This window comes from Lissotriton helveticus, chromosome 3_1, assembly GCF_964261635.1.
Source record: "Lissotriton helveticus chromosome 3_1, aLisHel1.1, whole genome shotgun sequence".
Taxonomy (NCBI): Eukaryota; Metazoa; Chordata; class Amphibia; order Caudata; family Salamandridae; genus Lissotriton; species Lissotriton helveticus.
The window spans coordinates 2,110,913,206-2,110,931,919 of record NC_136061.1 but is presented as its reverse complement, the minus strand read 5'-3'; the positions used below and the strand labels follow the sequence as shown (position 1 = coordinate 2,110,931,919).

Here is an 18,714-nt window from a genome sequence, read left to right as displayed (position 1 = left end):
TCTGTAAAAGTAAGCGAGTACGCACCTTCATAAAGTTGGTGCGGGAAGTGGATACCTTTCTCAATCCAGGAGTGGTAGTGTAGTGGTTTGCCTTTATATGTAATCCTAGGGTAATTCCAGATTGGTTCCCATCTAGACCGACGTATTGACGCGTTCAGCAGTTTGTCAATTTTAAAAAAGGCCAACTTAGTGTTAATAAATATGGATTGAGAGCATGAGAATTGATTTGTTTTTATTGACATTACTGAGAGTGGAGGGATATCTCCCAGGAGGGCCCTTTCTATGTCTAGCCACACAGGCGAGTACCCGTCGGGGGGGACAGCCAATATGAACCTTGTTTGGCTAAGAAGGCCATTTGGTATCTTTTAAAGTCCGGAAGGTTGACACCGCCAAATGACTTGTCCAACCGTAATTTATGTAAGCTGATTCTTGCTCTTTTACCTTTCCAAATGAAATATGAGAGCATCTTATCAAGTTTGTGATGGAACTCGTGGGATAACGTTAGGGGTAGCATAGTTTAAATAGTTGATTAGAGGCGCAGTCATAATTTTAATGGTCTCGATTCTACCCCACCAGGTGATAAAACGGGGTGACCAACCGTCTAGTTGTTTTTTGATTTTCTCAAGGGTCGCGTTTTCGTTCTGTTGGAGGGTCTCAATCGTGGAGCTACCAAATTCTATCCCTAGGTACTTGATGAAGCTACTTTGCCAACAGAGTCCGGATGTGCCTAACACCTCTCTGTTGGTAAAGATGTTCAGGGGTTTTACTTCGGATATATCCCGGTTTAGCTTGTAGCCGGAATGTGCGGAGTAAGTTTCAATTAATGTCATTAGTGCCTCAATAGAGATATCCGATTGTTCAGTGACCACCAAGATATCATCTGCATAGGCCGCAAGTTTCACATTTGTGGCGCCGAATGATATACCAGTAATGTTTTGATTTTGTTTAATCTCCCGAAGGAGTGGTTCAAGAGCCAATAGGAAAAGTGCAGGCGAAAGTGGGCAGCCCTGTCTAGTCCCCTGCTCTAATTGAAAGGGTTCAGATAGGGAACTATTTGAACCCTAATATAAGGCCATGACCATATCAATGTACTCATCCCCTAAGTTAAATACTTGCATGCATTGACGCACAAAAGGCCACGACACTATCAAACGCCTTCTCTGCGTCAAGAGTGATTGTCACCGCGGGTGAGTCTGAGGTTTTGGATTTCTCTAATACGTGACATAAAAGTCTTGTGTTGTCGTTGGATAATCGGTTCTTTAGGAAACCTACCTGGGAGCTACTGATCAAGGTTGGAAAGGTACAATTAAGTCTGTAAGCTAATATTTTCGCATACATTTTACAATCCAGGTTTATGAGTGATATAGGCCTATAGTTTTTCGTTAGTAACGGGTCCTTCCCTTCTTTGGGTATAACTATGATGGTTGCTTCACTCATCGTGGGGTTGACACTACCTTTCGACAGGAAGGATTCGAACAGGTTTAGAAGTACGGGGTTAAGGGGGTTTTCAAAAGCCTTATAAAACTTAGCTGTAAATCTGTCCGGACCTGGTGCCTTATTATTTTTCAGCGCTTTGACCGCGGTTGAGATTTCTTTGATTGTGAACGGAGCCCCTAATTTCGCTTTGTCCTCCTCAGAGGCTTGAGGTAAGTGGATAGACTTTAAATATTTTGAACATTCCTCCACATTGAATTGTAGTTTCTTTTTATAAAGATCTTCGTAAAATGATTGGAAAGTGCGTAGGATGTCCTTCTGTTTAGTGTGTGTATTATTAGTTTTGTCCTTAATAGAGTTAATGTGGAATTGTTTCCTCTTGTGTTTAAGATAGGATGCCAGTAGCTTCCCGGCTTTGTTGCCATCGCAGAGTTTTTGTGCTTTACACTTGTTGACCCATACTCCTGCACGTTTGCTTAGTATGACGTTATATTTGTATTTCAAGTTAGTCAAGCGACCTATCATGAATTTATCTTTTAAGTTAGTGGAGTGCAAAATTTCCAACCTTTTGATAACTTTTTCTAGAAGGTCTAATTCTGAGTTAAGCTCTTTGTTCATTCTCGACCTGATCCCTATGATAGTGCCCCTTATTGTCGCATTAAAGGCGTCCCAAACTGTTGCGACATCAGAGTCTTGCTGAGGGTTTAGTTCGAAGTATTCACGTATGGCCAGCTCTATCTGGCTCTTATTTTTGGGGACCAGTAGAATTTCCTCGTTAAGCCGCCAGCGTTTTGGAGGAATAAGGGTGTGAGAGCCAGCTAGCTTCATGTGTATACATGAATGGTCCGAAACCAATTTTGGGGCTATTCCTGTTTCGTCAATGAGGTGTGTATAGGGGTTTGAGAGTAATAAATAATCAATTCTTGAGTAAGAATTGTGTGGTGACGAGTAGAAGGTGTAGTCGCGTCCGTCCAGGTTTTGAAGTCGCCATGAGTCATGTAAATGGTATTTAGAGCATAGTCGTAGTAGTGCTTTGTGGGATCGTGAGGGGTGATACGCACACTTTGATTGTCTATTAGGGGGTAAAGGGGAAGGTTGAAGTCCCCGCCCACCACTAATAACTCATCCTGGGGGATGTTCTCCATTTGTTTCGATACATAGTCCCAGAATTCAGGGATGTGTGTATTCGGCCCATAAATATTTACTAAGTGTATATGGTTCTCATCTCTTTGTAGGTGAGCTAAGCTTAGCCTGCCATCATTGTCGTTGGTGTGGGATACCAAGGCTAGATTTGATTTTTTAGCGATAAGAGTGATTACACCTCTCTTTTTTTGAACAGCCGGAGAGCACAGCGTGTGGGAGGTCCAGTGTTGTTTAAAGAAGTCTGCATCCTCTTTGTTAAGTTTGGTCTCTTGTAGTAAAATTATATCGCCTTTCGTTTTAGCAAGATAATCCAAGATTTTTTTGCGTTTAACTGGGTGATTAAGCCCCTTTACATTTAGCAAGACTATGTTGAGACTATCTGTCAAATTTTTATCTGAAGTCATGACAACTGTGGGTATGGTAGCAAACTATAAATAGGCATAGGGTGGCCACAGGGAAGAAAACCCAATGAGGACGTGTGGTGACAAAATGTGACTTTGAACTAGCTTAGTCCCTCAGATTAACCTGAAGTGTTTGTTTTTTCCTCTGTTTCCACTGGTAGTGTGTGTGGAGTGGGTACCATGTAGAGAAAACGCCTGTGGTGACAGTAGAGGATGAAAGGAGAAGAAAGAAGAAAAGGAGAAATAGAAGTAAGAACAGACCATAGCCATTGAAACATCCAATTTTACAATCCTGATGTCGAACACCCTTCCCCACCTTTCCCATCCCGCCCCTCGCCCCCACGCTCACCCTCCTTCCGACCCTCCCCTCTCCCCCTGTAACTCGACCTTATGAGCTGCGACGGCAGTACTGTCTGAGCTCAACACAGGAAAACGTATGATTAACTAACTGAAGCAGTGTGAGTGCAAACATCTGTAACACATCTGTAACACCTCTCTAACTAATTATAATAGAACTCTAGGGCAACTTTGTCCTACAAATGACATTTTTCTAAACTAATGGTAAGAGTTCATTAACTCGATTCACTGGATTCGTTCCGGTTAAGCATTTTAGGGTTACTCTACCGCTTAAGCTAGAGCCATTAGCATGTTATTAGCATGTTATGTAACGGCATAATAGGTAATTTAAGTAAGACTGTCCTAGGAGAAACATGTAGGCACAGTTCCCTCTCACTCCCCCTGAGTGACACGGCCACGCTGACTCATACCGATCCTGTCATCATCTTACTGATCATGGTTGTCCGCTTCGTGGGATTCTGGTTTCCTTTTATTGGAAGATCCGCCAGAGAAGTCCATTGCAAGCTGCTGTGAGTCCTCCAGGTAACATGACAAATCATGTGGGTTGGAGAAAAAGCGTGGTCTCCCATGATCAATGATCTTGAGTTTGGCTGGACATGCAAAGGAAAATTGGATACTTCTAGCTCACAGCTTATTTTGCAGAGAAAGGAATCCTTTTCTTAACTCCACTGTTTCCTTGGAGTAGTCCTGGGTAAAGATGATGCGGTGCCCTTCCCAGAAAATATGGTGGTTTTCCTCGCGTACTGTAGGATGGCTTCTGTATGTTGATACCTAAGCGGTTTGCAGATGAGAGGACGGGGGCCTCTTGCATTTTGTTGGAGGAATGTCGGAATTCTGTGGGCCCTGTCTAGTTCTAGGCCATGCTAAAATTTGATCCCGGTAACTGTTGGAATCCATGCCTCAAGGAAGGCTACACAGGAATCTGCATCCTTTTCTGAGTCTTCCGGCACCCCAAATATGCGAACATTGCCTCTTCTGTTACGGTCCTCCAATTCGGCGGTCTGGCGTCTGAGGTCTTTTGTAGTGGTGTGTAGGTGTTGGATAATCTTTTCGCTGCTCGAGGCTTTATCTTCGTTGTCGCTTATTCTTTGCTCAGCTTCGCTCATCCGCAGGCTCATGGTATTCATGTCTGCTCTGATAGCAGTAAATTCAAGCTGCATAGAATCGGTGTTGCATTTAGTAGATTTGGCTAGGTCATGCACGTCTGCCAACTTTTTTAATATCATGTCCAATGTGCCAGAGAGATCTCCCTTTGATTTGATGGGTGAGTCGGAGATAGATGATTCAGGCCAGACCTTTTTATTCTTGATTTCTCTTTCCGCCATATTTGGTATTGTGTTTGACCAGAACACTGGGTAATTTTAAATGGGTATGTAGAGTTAGACACCAGTTAGGCACCAGTGGCGGTAATTGGGAGCCTATGTTTCCGCTGGGCGCTGAGAAATGCTGATAATCGCTGTTTTTCCTTCTAGTCACTGATGGACTATGACAGTATTGCGGTTCGTGCTGGATCACTATCTGCCACTGACTGGGCACAGACTGTCGCTATTGCTGGCTGACACCGACTGTCCCTATTGCTGGCCGCTGTTAGAGGTATAGAACAGTTGTAGGCTTGGTTTCTTGGTTTTCGCTGGTTGCTATTAAGCGGTATTAAGCGTTGTTGACCCTTCTAGTCTCTGTGGGTCATTGACGGTATTGCTGTTTTGAACTGGGACACTGACTGCCACTGACTGGCGCTTTCGCTGGCTGATACTGACTACTGGCTATATTTGGCCGCTTTTAGAGCTTCAAGTTAGATATAGAGAATATAGATATAGAGCACTTGTAAGGCAGGTTGGAAATAGAGCAGTTGAGCAATTGTGGGCCCATCATGGTAGTCAATGCAGGAACCCTCGGAGGAAGGAGAGAGTGTGAGTCTCCAGCGCGTGAGATTATCATGCCGTTCTCCCTCAGATGGTTGATTCTAGCGCTATTGTACGATGGCTAAGTGTTGCTGGGACAGCAAAAATGGGCTCAGGACATGAGGAGCATGAAATTTGCGGCCTTAAACCCTGCCATGATCCGCCATCTTGAGGTCAGGCGCGGCGAGCTGGACGATGAGCTGGGAAGCCTTCTTCTAGTATGTGTTGGGAGGAATTACACAAAGCTCGGCGTAGGGGCGCATATTTAGTCCAAAAAATCCTCTGGGCAAGACAGCATATCGAAGGAGCAGGCTATGTTTACAGCCGGCTCTAATCACGGTGCCATTTCAAAGTCAGGCATCACTGGCGCGAAGCATGTCATCTCGCCTCCCGCTGCGGTAACGTACCAAAAACACCATCAGTGCACCGCAATCTGTGAGAAAACCGAGCGCTCACCTCCGGTGCGGAAAACCTCACGCTGGAAGGATCTTGAAGTCAGCGTAGCTCCGCCGACGCGGGATCGAAGTTTGCAATTTTAAGATGGCGACTGGCCATCGGGTCTCCCGGCTGTCAGGCAGAACGTCTAGAAGCCCCTCTCCAGCATTAAATGAGGCGTGAAGCGGCTTTTCAAGCGCACCGAGTCTTGCGCTCTCCGAGTACACCGTCTTGAGTGCCACATGAGCCCTGGAACACACTGCATCTGGTGAGACACTGTCCCTGTGTGGAGCGAAGACAGATTAGGCGGCCATTTCCACCGCCGTCCAAGCCACGCCCCGAATTGTAGGGATTTATGAGTCATGCAGGCAATCTTTACTGTATTCTTGCTTCCTACAGCATCCAGCTTAGGGTTTTTAGGGCTGGGGATATGTGATCATTTCTTTTTGTACTGGTTATCAGTCTGGCCACTGCATTAAGGGTGGCCCTTAGCAGGGCCAAATTATATTTGGGAAGACCGCAAAGAGTCGAGCTTCCGTGGTCTAGCCTCTGCAATACAAGTGCTTGGACCGCCAGCTTAAAGACATCCTGTGCTAGGAAGGGTATGAATTTCTTTAGTATACTCATCTGGTTTTTAGCTCCGTAGGTGGCAGTGCTGATATGATTTTCATGTTCAAGTGCTTGTCTAGTGTGATTCCAAGGGATTTAGCGGACCCAATAATGTGGGGAAAACCGTGGAAGGCTGTTAGATGCTTCATCCAGAGGTCTATCTTGGGAGTGTGATTAGGAGGAGCAATGAGGAAGAAGTCCGTTTTGGAAGTGTTGAGCATGAGGTGGTTATCAATGAGCCAGTTTTGAATGTTCAGCGAGGTAGAGTTGAGTGAAATGAAGTCTTCTGAGGAGGAGATTTTTAGATACAATTGAGTGTCATGTGCATACATGTGATAAAGAATGTTTGCAGAATTCAATGCATTTGCAAGTGGTTCCAGGAATAAGTTGAAGAGTATGGGTGAAAGGGCAGACCCCTGAGGAACCCCCATATTGACGACAGAGGGCTGAGAGAGGGATTGATTCAGCTTGACTCTTTGGGTTCTGTTGAGGAGGAATGAAGTAAACCACTGCAATACAGGCCCTGAAAGGCCCATCCTGTGTTCTAGAATGGACAGTAATGTGTCATGTTTAACGGTGTTGAAGGCAGAGGATAAGTCAAGTATCTGTTTTAACTTCTTCGTAAATTGCATATGTGAAGTTGGCAAAACTTTCCAATCACATGCAAATGAATAGTAAAAACAGTAACTCGAAAATTGAGTTTATTGTGTACATGGAAATAACAACGAGGCATGTTGCGTGCAGTTTGCAAGCAAATGCATGAAATACACAAACCATCATATCAAACTGATCTTTGTACATGTTTATAGAGAAGGCTGCAAGATTCACGATTAGTGGTATTATTTTAAAATATAAATAAATACAAGTGTTTGCTAAAGAATACTGTTGTTATAACACGTCACTCGAGCTCCACCTGTAGTAGTGAGATGAAGATCTGTAATTTCACAACGTCACTTCCTTTATCTCGTGTTAATGCTGTGTGTTCTTCAGACAATGACCAAGAACGCTGTTTCTCCTTATGACTTCATCCACATAAATTGATTATATGACATCTGCTAGGGTGGCTTGCTCAACTGTCTGCACCCAGGGCCATCTCATGGTATTTTGTCATCCTGCCAGATTTGGAACGGGTCAATTGGAGCCATTGATGCATATATGGAGTGTTGCTCAACTTTACCAGATATGACTTAATATGTTTTTTTTAGTGACAACAGGTTTTGTAGGGTGGCATTATGATACTGACAGTTCTGAGAGTCAAGGAAAATAACATGCAGTGATGCTTTTCAACGAAAGCTGGCCTCACTAAGACATCAAAGGAAATGTCATTTTAGAAACACATGCGTTTGTAGTGAATCCTTGTTTCAAAGTAGAAAGAAAACTAGGCCCTGAGAGAGACGCTGCTTTCAGAAAAAACACAAAGACTGCTGGGCACACATTTAGAAAGAGGACTATTTTGAACTAGATTCTTGGATTAGTGGACAACTGTATCCTTTTAGGGTTTCGCCTGCACTGCAATTGCGCTGTGCTTGTGAAATCTATTGTTTTCAATAGGTTTCACCTGCACAGCGCTGGCATGGTGCTTGTGAAATCTATTGTTTTTAACATAAATCTCAAAAGGGGCTTACATACCGCACCCTCGCTTTTCATTGCTTCCTGTGCTTGCCACTTTCTTTTACTCCATTTCTATTGACTGTCGCACATTTTCCTGGATTTACCAATGCTTGTTCTACGTCTGCTTCTCTCATCAGTTTCCCATAGTCGAAACACGGTTAACATCCGCTTTGGTGGAACTATTTTTTCAAAGGGTTTTGCCTAGTTCTGATTTTTTAGCTTGCGTTATACTTCAAATTAAATTAGCAGATTTATCTAGCCCAATTTATTACCCAGAGAAATTAAGTGATTCGCTCAGAATCACAGGATGTTGCTCTGTTGAGACTCGAACTGGGATCCCAGCCCTCGAGTCAGCAGCTCTGGACACACTGCCACATCCCCTCTACTCCTGTGATACTTGTCAGGGAGCTGTTTCCTTTGTCCCTGACCGTTATTTAATAAAAACAGCTTATTAGTCATCACATAGGCGCAGATGCATTACCGATGCTTGTGTTTGCCTGACTCTGCTCAAGTGTTCTGTTTACCTCCCTTGAGCAGCTTCATTTGCTAGCCCACTTGAGTATTCCTGTGCCCTCATCAACAAATGGTGCTGTAACAGTGGAATGACTTCCGTCTCAAAAATATTAGCCAGAATGCAGTTTCATCAACAAAATAACCTTTGTTAGGCAATTAGGTTTTAATCCACTTTCTTTTTAAAAGAACCGCTCTAATTAGCGCCATTCATTGAGCTGATCATGAAATCTGTGTCCTGAAACTTTCTATTATCTAATTAAAGAAAATTGGCACCCTGTGATGAAGGAACAGAAGTTGAAAGGTATGGGCTTCCAGGGTAGAAGGCTTGAGATGATTTGAAAGGACCAGCTGGCCTATTCCATTACCCGGGATTCTCTCATTGAAGTATGGTATCTCCTTCACGTGGCTACTGTACTGATACTCATTCACAAGACCAGGTTTCCAGTGTTTTTCTTCCTATAGCAAGGCTTTTGCTTCTTCTTTTAATGCTTAACAGGGACAATGCCTAATGTATCATGCAGCAGAAAAGAATCATTCTCCATTACCATACAAGCAGCGATCTCCTACAACACTTGCTTCAAGTATCAACTCACAAACAGACGAGTGTATACACCCACTGTTAATAACTCGATTTGTTTTTAGACATCAGAGCTACAAACGTAATGTTTTTGGTAGCAGATTGTTTGGTAGCAATGTGTTTCAATGGACTAATGACTATGACTGAATTTTATACTGGAGATTTGCTCGGTAGTCGGATATTTCGGAGGTTATGCGTTCCCATTGGTGTGAGTTTCAGTGGGTGTGTGCGTTGGATGTTGTGTGGTACAGAGGCCCTGTACTTCAGATTATTTGTGTTTGAGGCATTTGTTTCAGAGGGTGAGATTAAGATGAAAAGTTTATCAGAGGCTATATATCTCATGCATTACTGTTTTAAAGCACAAGTTACTACTTGTGTAACGATATATCTGTAAGAGACATTAGTTAGTATTAGATTCCTTACCTTAGAATATCCCCAGGCGTCAGACTGGATCCGGAAATTTTTGCGTAGCAGTACCCTTGCGCATCGGTAGGCGTCGACTGCGGCTCCGCGTCCGTCGTCGGCGTCGTGGGCGCCGTGATGACGTCGTCGGAGTACTTAGACGCCGCCTCCGCGTGCTGACATCAGTTCTTAGACACAGCTTTTCCACGCCAGAAACGCAGAGCTACGTTAAAAACCAACACCGGTGCCATTGAAACTAGGGCCCTGAAAGGGGTTAACCCTAACCCTAGATATCGGTTCGCAGAACGGGAAGGATAGGTGGGTCGGTAAGGAATCTAATACTAACTAATGTCTCTTACAGATATATCGTTACACAAGTAGTAACTTGTGCATCTGAAAGAGACACGTTAGTATTAGATTCCTTACCTTAGAATAGATACCCCAGCAATACCAACCCCGGTGGTGGGTCTGCGAACCAATAATCACACCAGAAAGTCCTGGAGGACCGAACGGCCAAAGAAGCCATTCCTCCGGAATTGACTGTCCAGGCAGTAGTGTCTTGCAAACGTGTGCAGCGAGGCCCACGTAGCTGCCTGGCAAATGTCCTGCAAGGGCACTCCCCGGCCCAGGGCAGTCGTAGTTGCCGTGGCTCGGGTGGAATGAGCCCTTAATCCAACAGGGGGCTCCTTTCTAGCCAAGGAGCAGCATGCCTGGATACACAAGATGATCCACCGGGAGATGGACCGCTTTCCCCTTCTTAGCACCCACGTAGCCAACAAAGAGTTGGTCATCCACCCGGAACTGGCGTGTGCGGTCCAAGTAAAATGAGAGCGCACGTTTTGGGTCCAGACGGTGGAGCCGCTCTTCCTCTTTAGAGGGATGCAGAGGCGGGAAGAAGGTTGGCAAGGTGATACACTGCCCGATGTGGAAGGCCGTGACAACCTTGGGCAGGAAAGATGGCGTGGTACGCAACACCACTTTGTCCGGATGGACAGAAAGGAAAGGTGGAGTACAAGAAAGGGCCTGGAGCTCACTCACTCTCCTGGCAGAGGTGATGGCAACCAGGAAAGCAGTCTTCAAAGTAAGAAGGCGAAGAGGACAGTTGTGAAGTGGCTCAAAGGGAGCGCACATCAGAAACGTAAGAACCAGGTTCAAGTCCCACTGAGGAACAGGAGGGAATGTGTGAGTGATGCCCTTTAGAAATCTATTTACAATAGGGGACTTGAACAAAGAAGGTTGATCAGGCAGCCTTAGAAAGGCTGAAAGGGCAGAAAGGTAGCCCTTGATAGTGTCCAGAGCAGAGCCCTGCTGGGCAAGAGAAAGAAGGAAGAAAAGAACCTCAGAAAGAGGGGCAGCAAGAGGATCCACAGCCTCTGCTGTGCACCATGCCACAAATCTGTTCCACCTGCAGGCGTATACCGACTTTGTGGAGGGACGCCTGGCTGCCAGAATGACGTTACAGACTTCAGGAGGCAAGTCAAATGGCCTCAACTGTCGCCGCTCAATCTCCAAGCATGGAGGTGGAGACTGGACAGGTTCGGGTGGAGGACCGTCCCCTGCTGCTGCGACAGAAGGTCCTCCTGAAGAGGCAGACGAACCGGGGGATCGACTGACATACTGAGTAGCTCTGGATACCAGTACCTTCGAGCCCAGTCCAGAGCCACAAGGATGACTTGGGCCCGGTCGCGCTTGATCTTCTTCAGCACTCTGGGCAGAAGTGGTATAGGCGGAAAGGCGTACAGTAGACCGCAACTCCACTCGCGACGAAAAGCGTCTCCGAGCGAGTGCCGCCTTGGAAATTCCAACGCGCAGAACTGATGACATTGCGCGTTCTCTTCGGTGGCGAATAGATCTAACCAAGGCTCTCCCCATTGCTGAAAGAGGTCTTGCGCCACGTCCGAGTTCAGACGCCATTCGTGATCCATCATGCACCGACGGCTGAGCTTGTCCGCCCTGGCGTTTAGAGAACCTGCCAGGTGTTGAGCCACCAGGGTCACGCCCTGGCGTTCCAGCCAGAGGTGCAGAGCCTCCTGGCAAAGGGTCCACGACCCCACCCCGCCCTGTTTGTTGCAGTACCACATGGCGGTGGTGTTGTCCGTGAACACCTGCACTACACTCCCCCGGACAGAGGGGAGGAATGCCTTCAGTGCTAGACGAATCGCCCGTAACTCCAACAGGTTGATGTGGAGTCGGGTCTCCGCCGGAGACCAGAGGCCTCTGATCTCCGCCTCTCCCATGTGGCCTCCCCAGCCCTGGAGGGACGCGTCCGTCACAACTACGTGCTCCGGTTGGGGAAGGGAGAGGGATCTGCCGCTGACCCAATTGCGGTCCGAGAGCCACCACTGCAGCTGTCTCGCAGTGCCCTCCGAGATCAGGACGTGGTCGGAGAGGTTGCCCTGATGCTGAGCCCACTGAAACTTCAGGTCCCACTGCAGCGCCCGCATCCGCCACCTGGCGTCATGCACCAGCAGGATGCAGGAGGCCATCAGCCCCAGAAGCCGCAGCGTCAACCTGACCGAGACCCGGGATAGCGGCTGAAAGATGGGAATCAGAGCCTGAATATCCCGGACCCGCTGTTCGGGCGGATAAACCCGAAACCGCGCCGAGTCGAGAACCGCTCCGATGAAAAGGAGCTTCTGAGAGGGGCACAGGTGTGACTTCGGCACATTGATGGAAAACCCCAGTCGGTGCAGGAGGTCTGCCGTAGTCTGGAGGTGGCTGACGACTGTCTGGGGCGAGCCCGCCTTCAACAACCAGTCGTCGAGGTAGGGGAAGACTGAAACCCCTAACCTGCGCAGGTGAGCTGCGACCACCGCCATCACCTTTGTGAACACCCGTGGGGCGCTGGTAAGGCCGAAGGGGAGCACGGTATACTGAAAGTGCTTGTGGCCAACCGTGAACCGCAGGTAACGCCGGTGGGCCGGCAGGACGGGGATGTGGAAATAAGCATCCTGCAAGTCCAACGCTACCATCCAGTCTCCTGGGTCCAGGGCAGCTAGGACCTGAGCCAGTGTCATCATCTTGAACTTCTCCTTCCGGAGGAAGCCGTTGACGTTCCTTAGGTCCAAGATAGGGCATAGGCCCCCTTTGCCCTTCTTGGGTACCAGAAAGTAGTGGGAGTAGCAACCACACCCTACTTCTGCCCCAGGAACGCTCTCGATGGCCCCCTTGGCCAAGAGGGCCGTAACTTCCTCCTGCAGGAGTCGCAAATGATCCCCCGATACACGGTGGTTCTGCGGTGGCATGGCTGGAAGAGTCGCCTCGAAGGGGATGGAGTAGCCCCTTCGGACGATCTGCAGCACCCACCTGTCCGAAGTGACGGTGCGCCAGTGGAGGTGGTGATGGCGAACCCTGCCCCCCACTGGCGTCACATGGGCCTGAAAGCACGGACTAGGAGGGTTTTGAGGCGGATGCTGCGGGGGAAGGTGTGGACTGACCTCGCCATTGTCCCCGACCGCCGGGACGGCGGTTCCCACGGCCGCCACCATGATGGGTATTACCCTGCGGAGCGTGGCTGGCAGCACGTGTGGGTACACCCCTTCCGTGGCCACGAAAGGAATGAAAGGCAGCCGATTGCTGGCGCGGGGCCGAGAGGCCCAGGGACTTGGCCGTAGCCCTGGAGTCCTTAAAGCGCTCGAGCGCATGGTCTGCCTTGTCCCCAAAGGCAGCACTTCCGCGACCGTATCCCACAGAGAGTGGGTGTAGCGGCCCAAGAGGCATGCGGTGTTGGAAGACCGCAGTCCCAGACTAAGGGACGAGAAGATCTTTTTGCCGTACTGCTCGTACCTCATGGATTCCCTGTCCGGCAGCGCCGACGGGAAGGCGGTCTGGGAATTGGAGGCCTGGATGACCAGGCTCTCGGGGGTAGGGTGGGTGGACAGGAAACATGGGTCGCCCGGTGCCGGGCGGTGGCGTCTGGCCACGTTCCCATCTACGGGTGAACCCGTAGCGGGCTTGGACCAAGTGCCCAGAAGAACGTCGGTCAAGGCCTCATTTAAGGGCAGCAGAGGCTCGGCCGAGCTTGACTGCGGTTTAAGGACCTCACTGAGGAGATTAGTCCTCACGGCCGCGACGGGGAGCTCAAGGCCCAAGGCCTTGGCAGCCCTCATCAACACCACACTGTAGGTTGCCCCCTCCTCCGAAGCCACGGTAGGAGGGGAGACAAAACCAGTGTCTGGAGAGGTGTCCAGGCCACTGGCTTCCCCAAGGTCTCCTGCCCAGTCCTCATGAGACTGACACTCTCGGGTCAGAGGGTCCTCAGACCCCTCCCAATCCTCTTCATCACCCATCTCCTGAAACTCAGGGTACTCAACTAATGGGGCCTGCTCATAGAAGTGAAACTCCCCAAACGACGTCTGGAGCGGCGCCCATCGGGGCCGTCCCGACGTCGGAACAGGAATGAAGGGGGCATCGGGGACGGCGCCGCCCGAGGACGGCGCCGGAGGCGACACCTGATGGTCCGACGCCGGGGAGGTCGTAAGGTCCACCGGCGACGATCCAGATCCCGAAGAAGGTCTAGCGGCGTCCTGCGGCGCCGGGCCCGAAGGCGGCGCCGGGACAACTGGACCTCGCGGCGCCGTGCCCGAAGGCACCGGCGTCGTCGGGAGTGTGGGAACCTGCGGCGCCGGGTCCGAAGGCGTCGGCGGCGTCGGGGCCGAAGCATCCGACGGCGTCGGGGTCGAAACCCCCGACCCGCTAGGGGCCCCAGACGGGTCAGCTGGGCCCGAAGGCGCCGCGGAGCCCGTCGGAGGAGAGAGTTTCCTCATGGCCATGAGGAAGCGCTCGATCTCCTCCTGCGTCGCGTTTAGCCCAGGGACTGGAGGGTGTGGAGCTGTGCGTGGCGCCCGCGACTCCGACGGAGCCGCGTGGGTGGTGTCACCGCAGAGCGATGACGCCTCTTGGACTTCTTGTGCTTCTTACCGGACGACGATCTCGACCCGGAGGAGTGCGGCCTACTCTCGTAGCTGTTGTGGCTCCGAGCCCGTGACCTGTCCCTCGACCTCCCGTGGGACCGAGACCTCTCGCGGCGCGGGACCGACTGCCGGAGTTCGAGTCGCCTGCGGGACCGCTCCCGCCTGGCTTTCGAAGAGAGGGCCCGGCAGTCGGAGCAGGCCTTGTCGTCGTGATCGACGCCTAGACAAGTTAAACACAGGTGGTGAGGCTCCGTGACCGACATCAGGCGGTCGCAATCCTCGCAGTGCTTAAAGCCGGGCATCCCTACGGCACCAATCGGAGTCAGAAAGACTTCGAGAAATGATCAAAAATCGATCAAAAAGTTAGTCAAAAAATGACTAGGTTACTGCTTTTTCCAGATCCACGCTTGCTGGAGCGGAAAAAAGAAGAACTGACGTCAGCACGCGGAGGCGGCGTCTAAGTACTCCGACGACGTCATCACGGCGCCCACGACGGACGCGGAGCCGCAGACGACGCCTACCGACGCGCAAGGGTACTGCTACGCAAAAATTTCCGGATCCAGTCTGACGCCTGGGGATATTCTATGGTAAGGAATCTAATACTAACGTGTCTCTTTCAGATACAGTCGACTTCAAACACATTGGGCCTATTTTCTGTGGGGAAAAAACCCAGAAGTGCAATTGCACAATATGACAGCACTTTTACATGGAGACTATGTACAATTAGGCACTTGGAACTGTTTTTGCATGCATGAAATTGGGAATTCACAAAATCTGTCCAGGAGTATTGCTAGAAAACATTTAACTATCATTGGTTTCCAGTACACCTGCAAATGTTTTGGACTGCTACAATGTAAAATCTACACCAGTTTAGGAAATTAGGTTATGGAACCAGATATACAATTTTTGTTTTTAAGAATGAGTCCATATGGTCTACTGTTGACGGGGTTTGACTGCCATCTGCTTTAGCAGCCATTTAATTCAGTGGCCATGTCCTCTGATAGCTGTAGGTTTTAAAGGCTGTTTGTTTTTGAGTCTTTGTTTTGCAGCACATTGTGCAATTAAACAGAGGTTTACAAGGTGAACTAAAATGAAAATGTATAGCAAGTGTGTGAGTGTTTGAGTGCAAGTTACAGTGCAGTGCTAAACATTACATTGTGCATTTTACAAGCAATAGGTTTTCATGAAACCTGTGAAACCGGAATAGCTTGGGCCATACATCTATGTTGCTCGTTTATATGCTCTTTTTTAAGAAACTAAGGGCCATATGTATCAAGCATTTTTGCGTTTGCAAATGGGCCAATTCTCAGAATGGGCCAGTTTGTGAACACAAAAAATGCTTTTCACATGTATCAAACCAGTTCCTGAATTGGAAAATGGGTTTGCGATTCGGTATTTGCAAGGGGAGTGTTTAGGGCGTCCCTTCCAAATAGCAAATCGTAACAGTATTTATGAATGTTTTGTGATTGTGAATGCGGTCTAAAAACATTTGCATTTTACCACCAACTTCAAGTTGATAGTAACTCATTCGCCAACAGGAAAGGGTCCCCAAGGGACCCTTTCCCTTTTGTGAATTTATGCAAAAACTTTTTTTTAAGAGCAGGCAGTGGTCCCACGGACCACTGCCTGCTCTTAAAAAAAAGAAAAGTGACCTATTATTTTTTTGTTTCTAAATGCAGCCTGCTTTCCTTTAAGGAAAACGGGCTGCATTAAAAAAAAAAAACAAGATTGCTTTATTTAAAAGCAATCACGGACATGGTGGTCTGCGACCTACCTCATTAATATTAAAGAGGTAGGTCGATTTGCGACCCCCTATGAATCGCTATATGAAACTATAAGAGTTTCATACATTTGTAATAGCAATTACCTAATTGTGATTCACTGAAAATCGCAATTAGGTAATCGCTATTACAAACGTAGATACATGTGTCCCTTTAGGCCAGATTTACGACTGTTTTTGTGGTCGCAAAAGGGATATCGGTCCGTTTGCGGCTGCAAAAAAGGGTGGCGGTATGTACAAATGCAATTTTACGAGTCAGTGACTCTCAAAATAGTGTTTGCGTGTTGCTATTTAGAAGGGGCGTGCCAAGGGCGTCCCTTCCTGATAGTGAGTCAGAATGGTAGGTACTATTGTTTTGCGAAGTTTAACACCTACTTCGATTAGGTGGCAAGCCACTCGTAAACCGGAAGGGGTCCCCTTCCCCTTTGTGAATGAATGCAAACATATTTTTTAAGAGCAGGCCCCACGGACAACTCCCTTACTTTCAGGAAAATGGGCTGCATTTAAAAAAAAAACAAAAAAAACCTGCTCTATTGAAAAAGCAATCACAGACATGGCCATTCGCAATGGGTCGCAAATTGCAACCTGCCTCATGAATATTAACGAGGCAAGTCCTTTGCGATCCATTTGAGAATCGGAAACAGTGTCTCATACACTGTTGTACATTCCATTTAGCGAGTCGCAATTTGCGTCTCCCAAAACTTCGCAATTTGCGACTCACAAAATGGAATGGTTGTATATCTGGCCCTAAGACAATTTCCAGTACATCGGAATTACCTTCTCGAAGTCCTCGTTTCCGAACTCCTGATCCTTCTGCATGATCTCATGGAGCCTGGCTTTCACCTTCTGCTGGCAGCTGCTGAGAGAGTCACTGTCACTGTCCAAAAGGCCATTCATGTTGGCACTTTTCACCATCTGCACCAGGATCGGTGTCAACTCCCCCTCCAGTGCAAGTAAACCCTGCAGATCACAAATCACACATAAGAAGAAAAATGCAAACTCCCTGCTTCAACAGCTAGTGTGTATTGAGAAAGCTGCCAAAAATAAGCTGTAGATAAGGAATGTCAAATAGAAAAAACAGTGGATAATTCAAGACAAGTAAAGTGAAAACCAAGTCAAAAAACGTTAACAGCCCTCTTTCAAATATCCTTGTTTCAGCTAGTATTACTCAGCTATCAAGGAACACTTATTAAGTAGGCACATAATGAACAGATTACTTACCTTTGGTAGCAATGTTTCTGGTGAATACTCTATCTAACCACAGATTTATCATCTTGTGAATATCCCAAAAGCGCCAGACTAGATCTGAAAACTTTTACAATAGAAATCCTATGCACCGATAGGTGGTGTCGTGAGGCTCCCCGCAAACATTGTCCCGCTCGAGAAGTGACAAGAAGATACCAGTGTCATTCATGCATGCTCATGTCAGTCAGTTGCTTTCTTAGGTTGTCTGCGTCCTCGGACGCAGAGCCCATTGGCAGATCTGCACAAGCAGTGTGTTGATCTCTAGACTGAGACCTTTTTAGATGGAAAAGAACTCCAGTTCACAAAAACAGAGGTGGATGGGTTGGTGAGGCATCTGGGATTAGAGTATCCACCAGAAAGACTGTAACCAAAGGAAAGAAATGTGTTCAATCATGGATACTTCTAGTGCCAGACTCCTCACCTTGAAAATAGATACAATAGTACTACCTCTCAAGGTGGCGAGTCTGTGAACTAACTTGGACCACAAGATCCTGCAGTATTAAGCTGGCACAATGCCCTTCCTGATGGGCCTGAGTGTTGAGGCAATAGTGCTTTAGTAATATATGCACTGATGGCCATGCAGCTGCCTAACAAATGTCCAGGACAGGGAGCCCTGTGTGGAATAAACACATAAGCCCCTTTAAGCTTGCATCCTAACCAATGTGCAAAACAATCCACTCATTGGCTAATCCAGAAGAGAAACATCCATCAAGAGGTTATCTGTTTTTGCAATTCATTACCCTTCTTTCCTCCAGAAAACCCTAGAAGAAGCTGATCGTTCAACCCTATGTTCTTTGGTGCAATCAATATAAAAACTTCGTACCTTCTTAGGATCCAAACAATGGAGTCTCTCGTCCCCTTAAAGAGATGAGGTGGAACAAAGAATGCCGAAAGAATGATAGCCTGTCGAGCAGTGGAGTGACCACTTTCAGTAGAAAGTAAGCCCAAGTCCTCAACACCAACTTGTACGTAAAGAATATTGTAAAAGGTGGGTTGAAAGAAAGAGCCTGCAGCTTGCTCACATGTCTAGTTGATATTATGGGGATGAGAAAGACAGTCTTCAACATCAGAAGTCTAAACGGAATCAGTGCAGTGGCTCAAAAGGTTTGAATATCAAAAAAATGAGGCCTAAATTCAAGTGATACTGATGCGCGTTTCTTGGGCCCCAAGATTCGCAACCACATGAGCACTCTAATTCCTATAATGGGTTGATGCTGTTTTTGCGTACTGGTTTGAATAAAGTTTTCAATAAAGTTTTGTACAAATCTTTGAATGGTCAATTCATTTATTTTTCATGAAATTTTCATTCATTCTCCAGTATTTCATCGTGATTCAAATCATCATGATATTCCTGTAAGTACGTGAGGTTTTCAACATGCCCGATGCATTTCGA

General features: G+C 47.7%; 1 protein-coding gene across 21 annotated transcripts in view; it reads right to left on the bottom strand.

Annotated features, from left to right (window-relative positions):
• PPIP5K1 (diphosphoinositol pentakisphosphate kinase 1) overlaps positions 1-18,714 on the bottom strand; it is a 1,366,868-nt gene that overhangs the window by 503,954 nt on the left and 844,200 nt on the right. For all 21 annotated transcript variants that reach the window (XM_078683299.1, XM_078683308.1, XM_078683288.1 and 18 more), the window contains one exon: positions 16,854-17,036. In XM_078683299.1, coding sequence (XP_078539425.1) covers positions 16,854-17,036 — 183 coding nt within the window. The remainder of the gene's footprint in view (positions 1-16,853; positions 17,037-18,714) is intronic.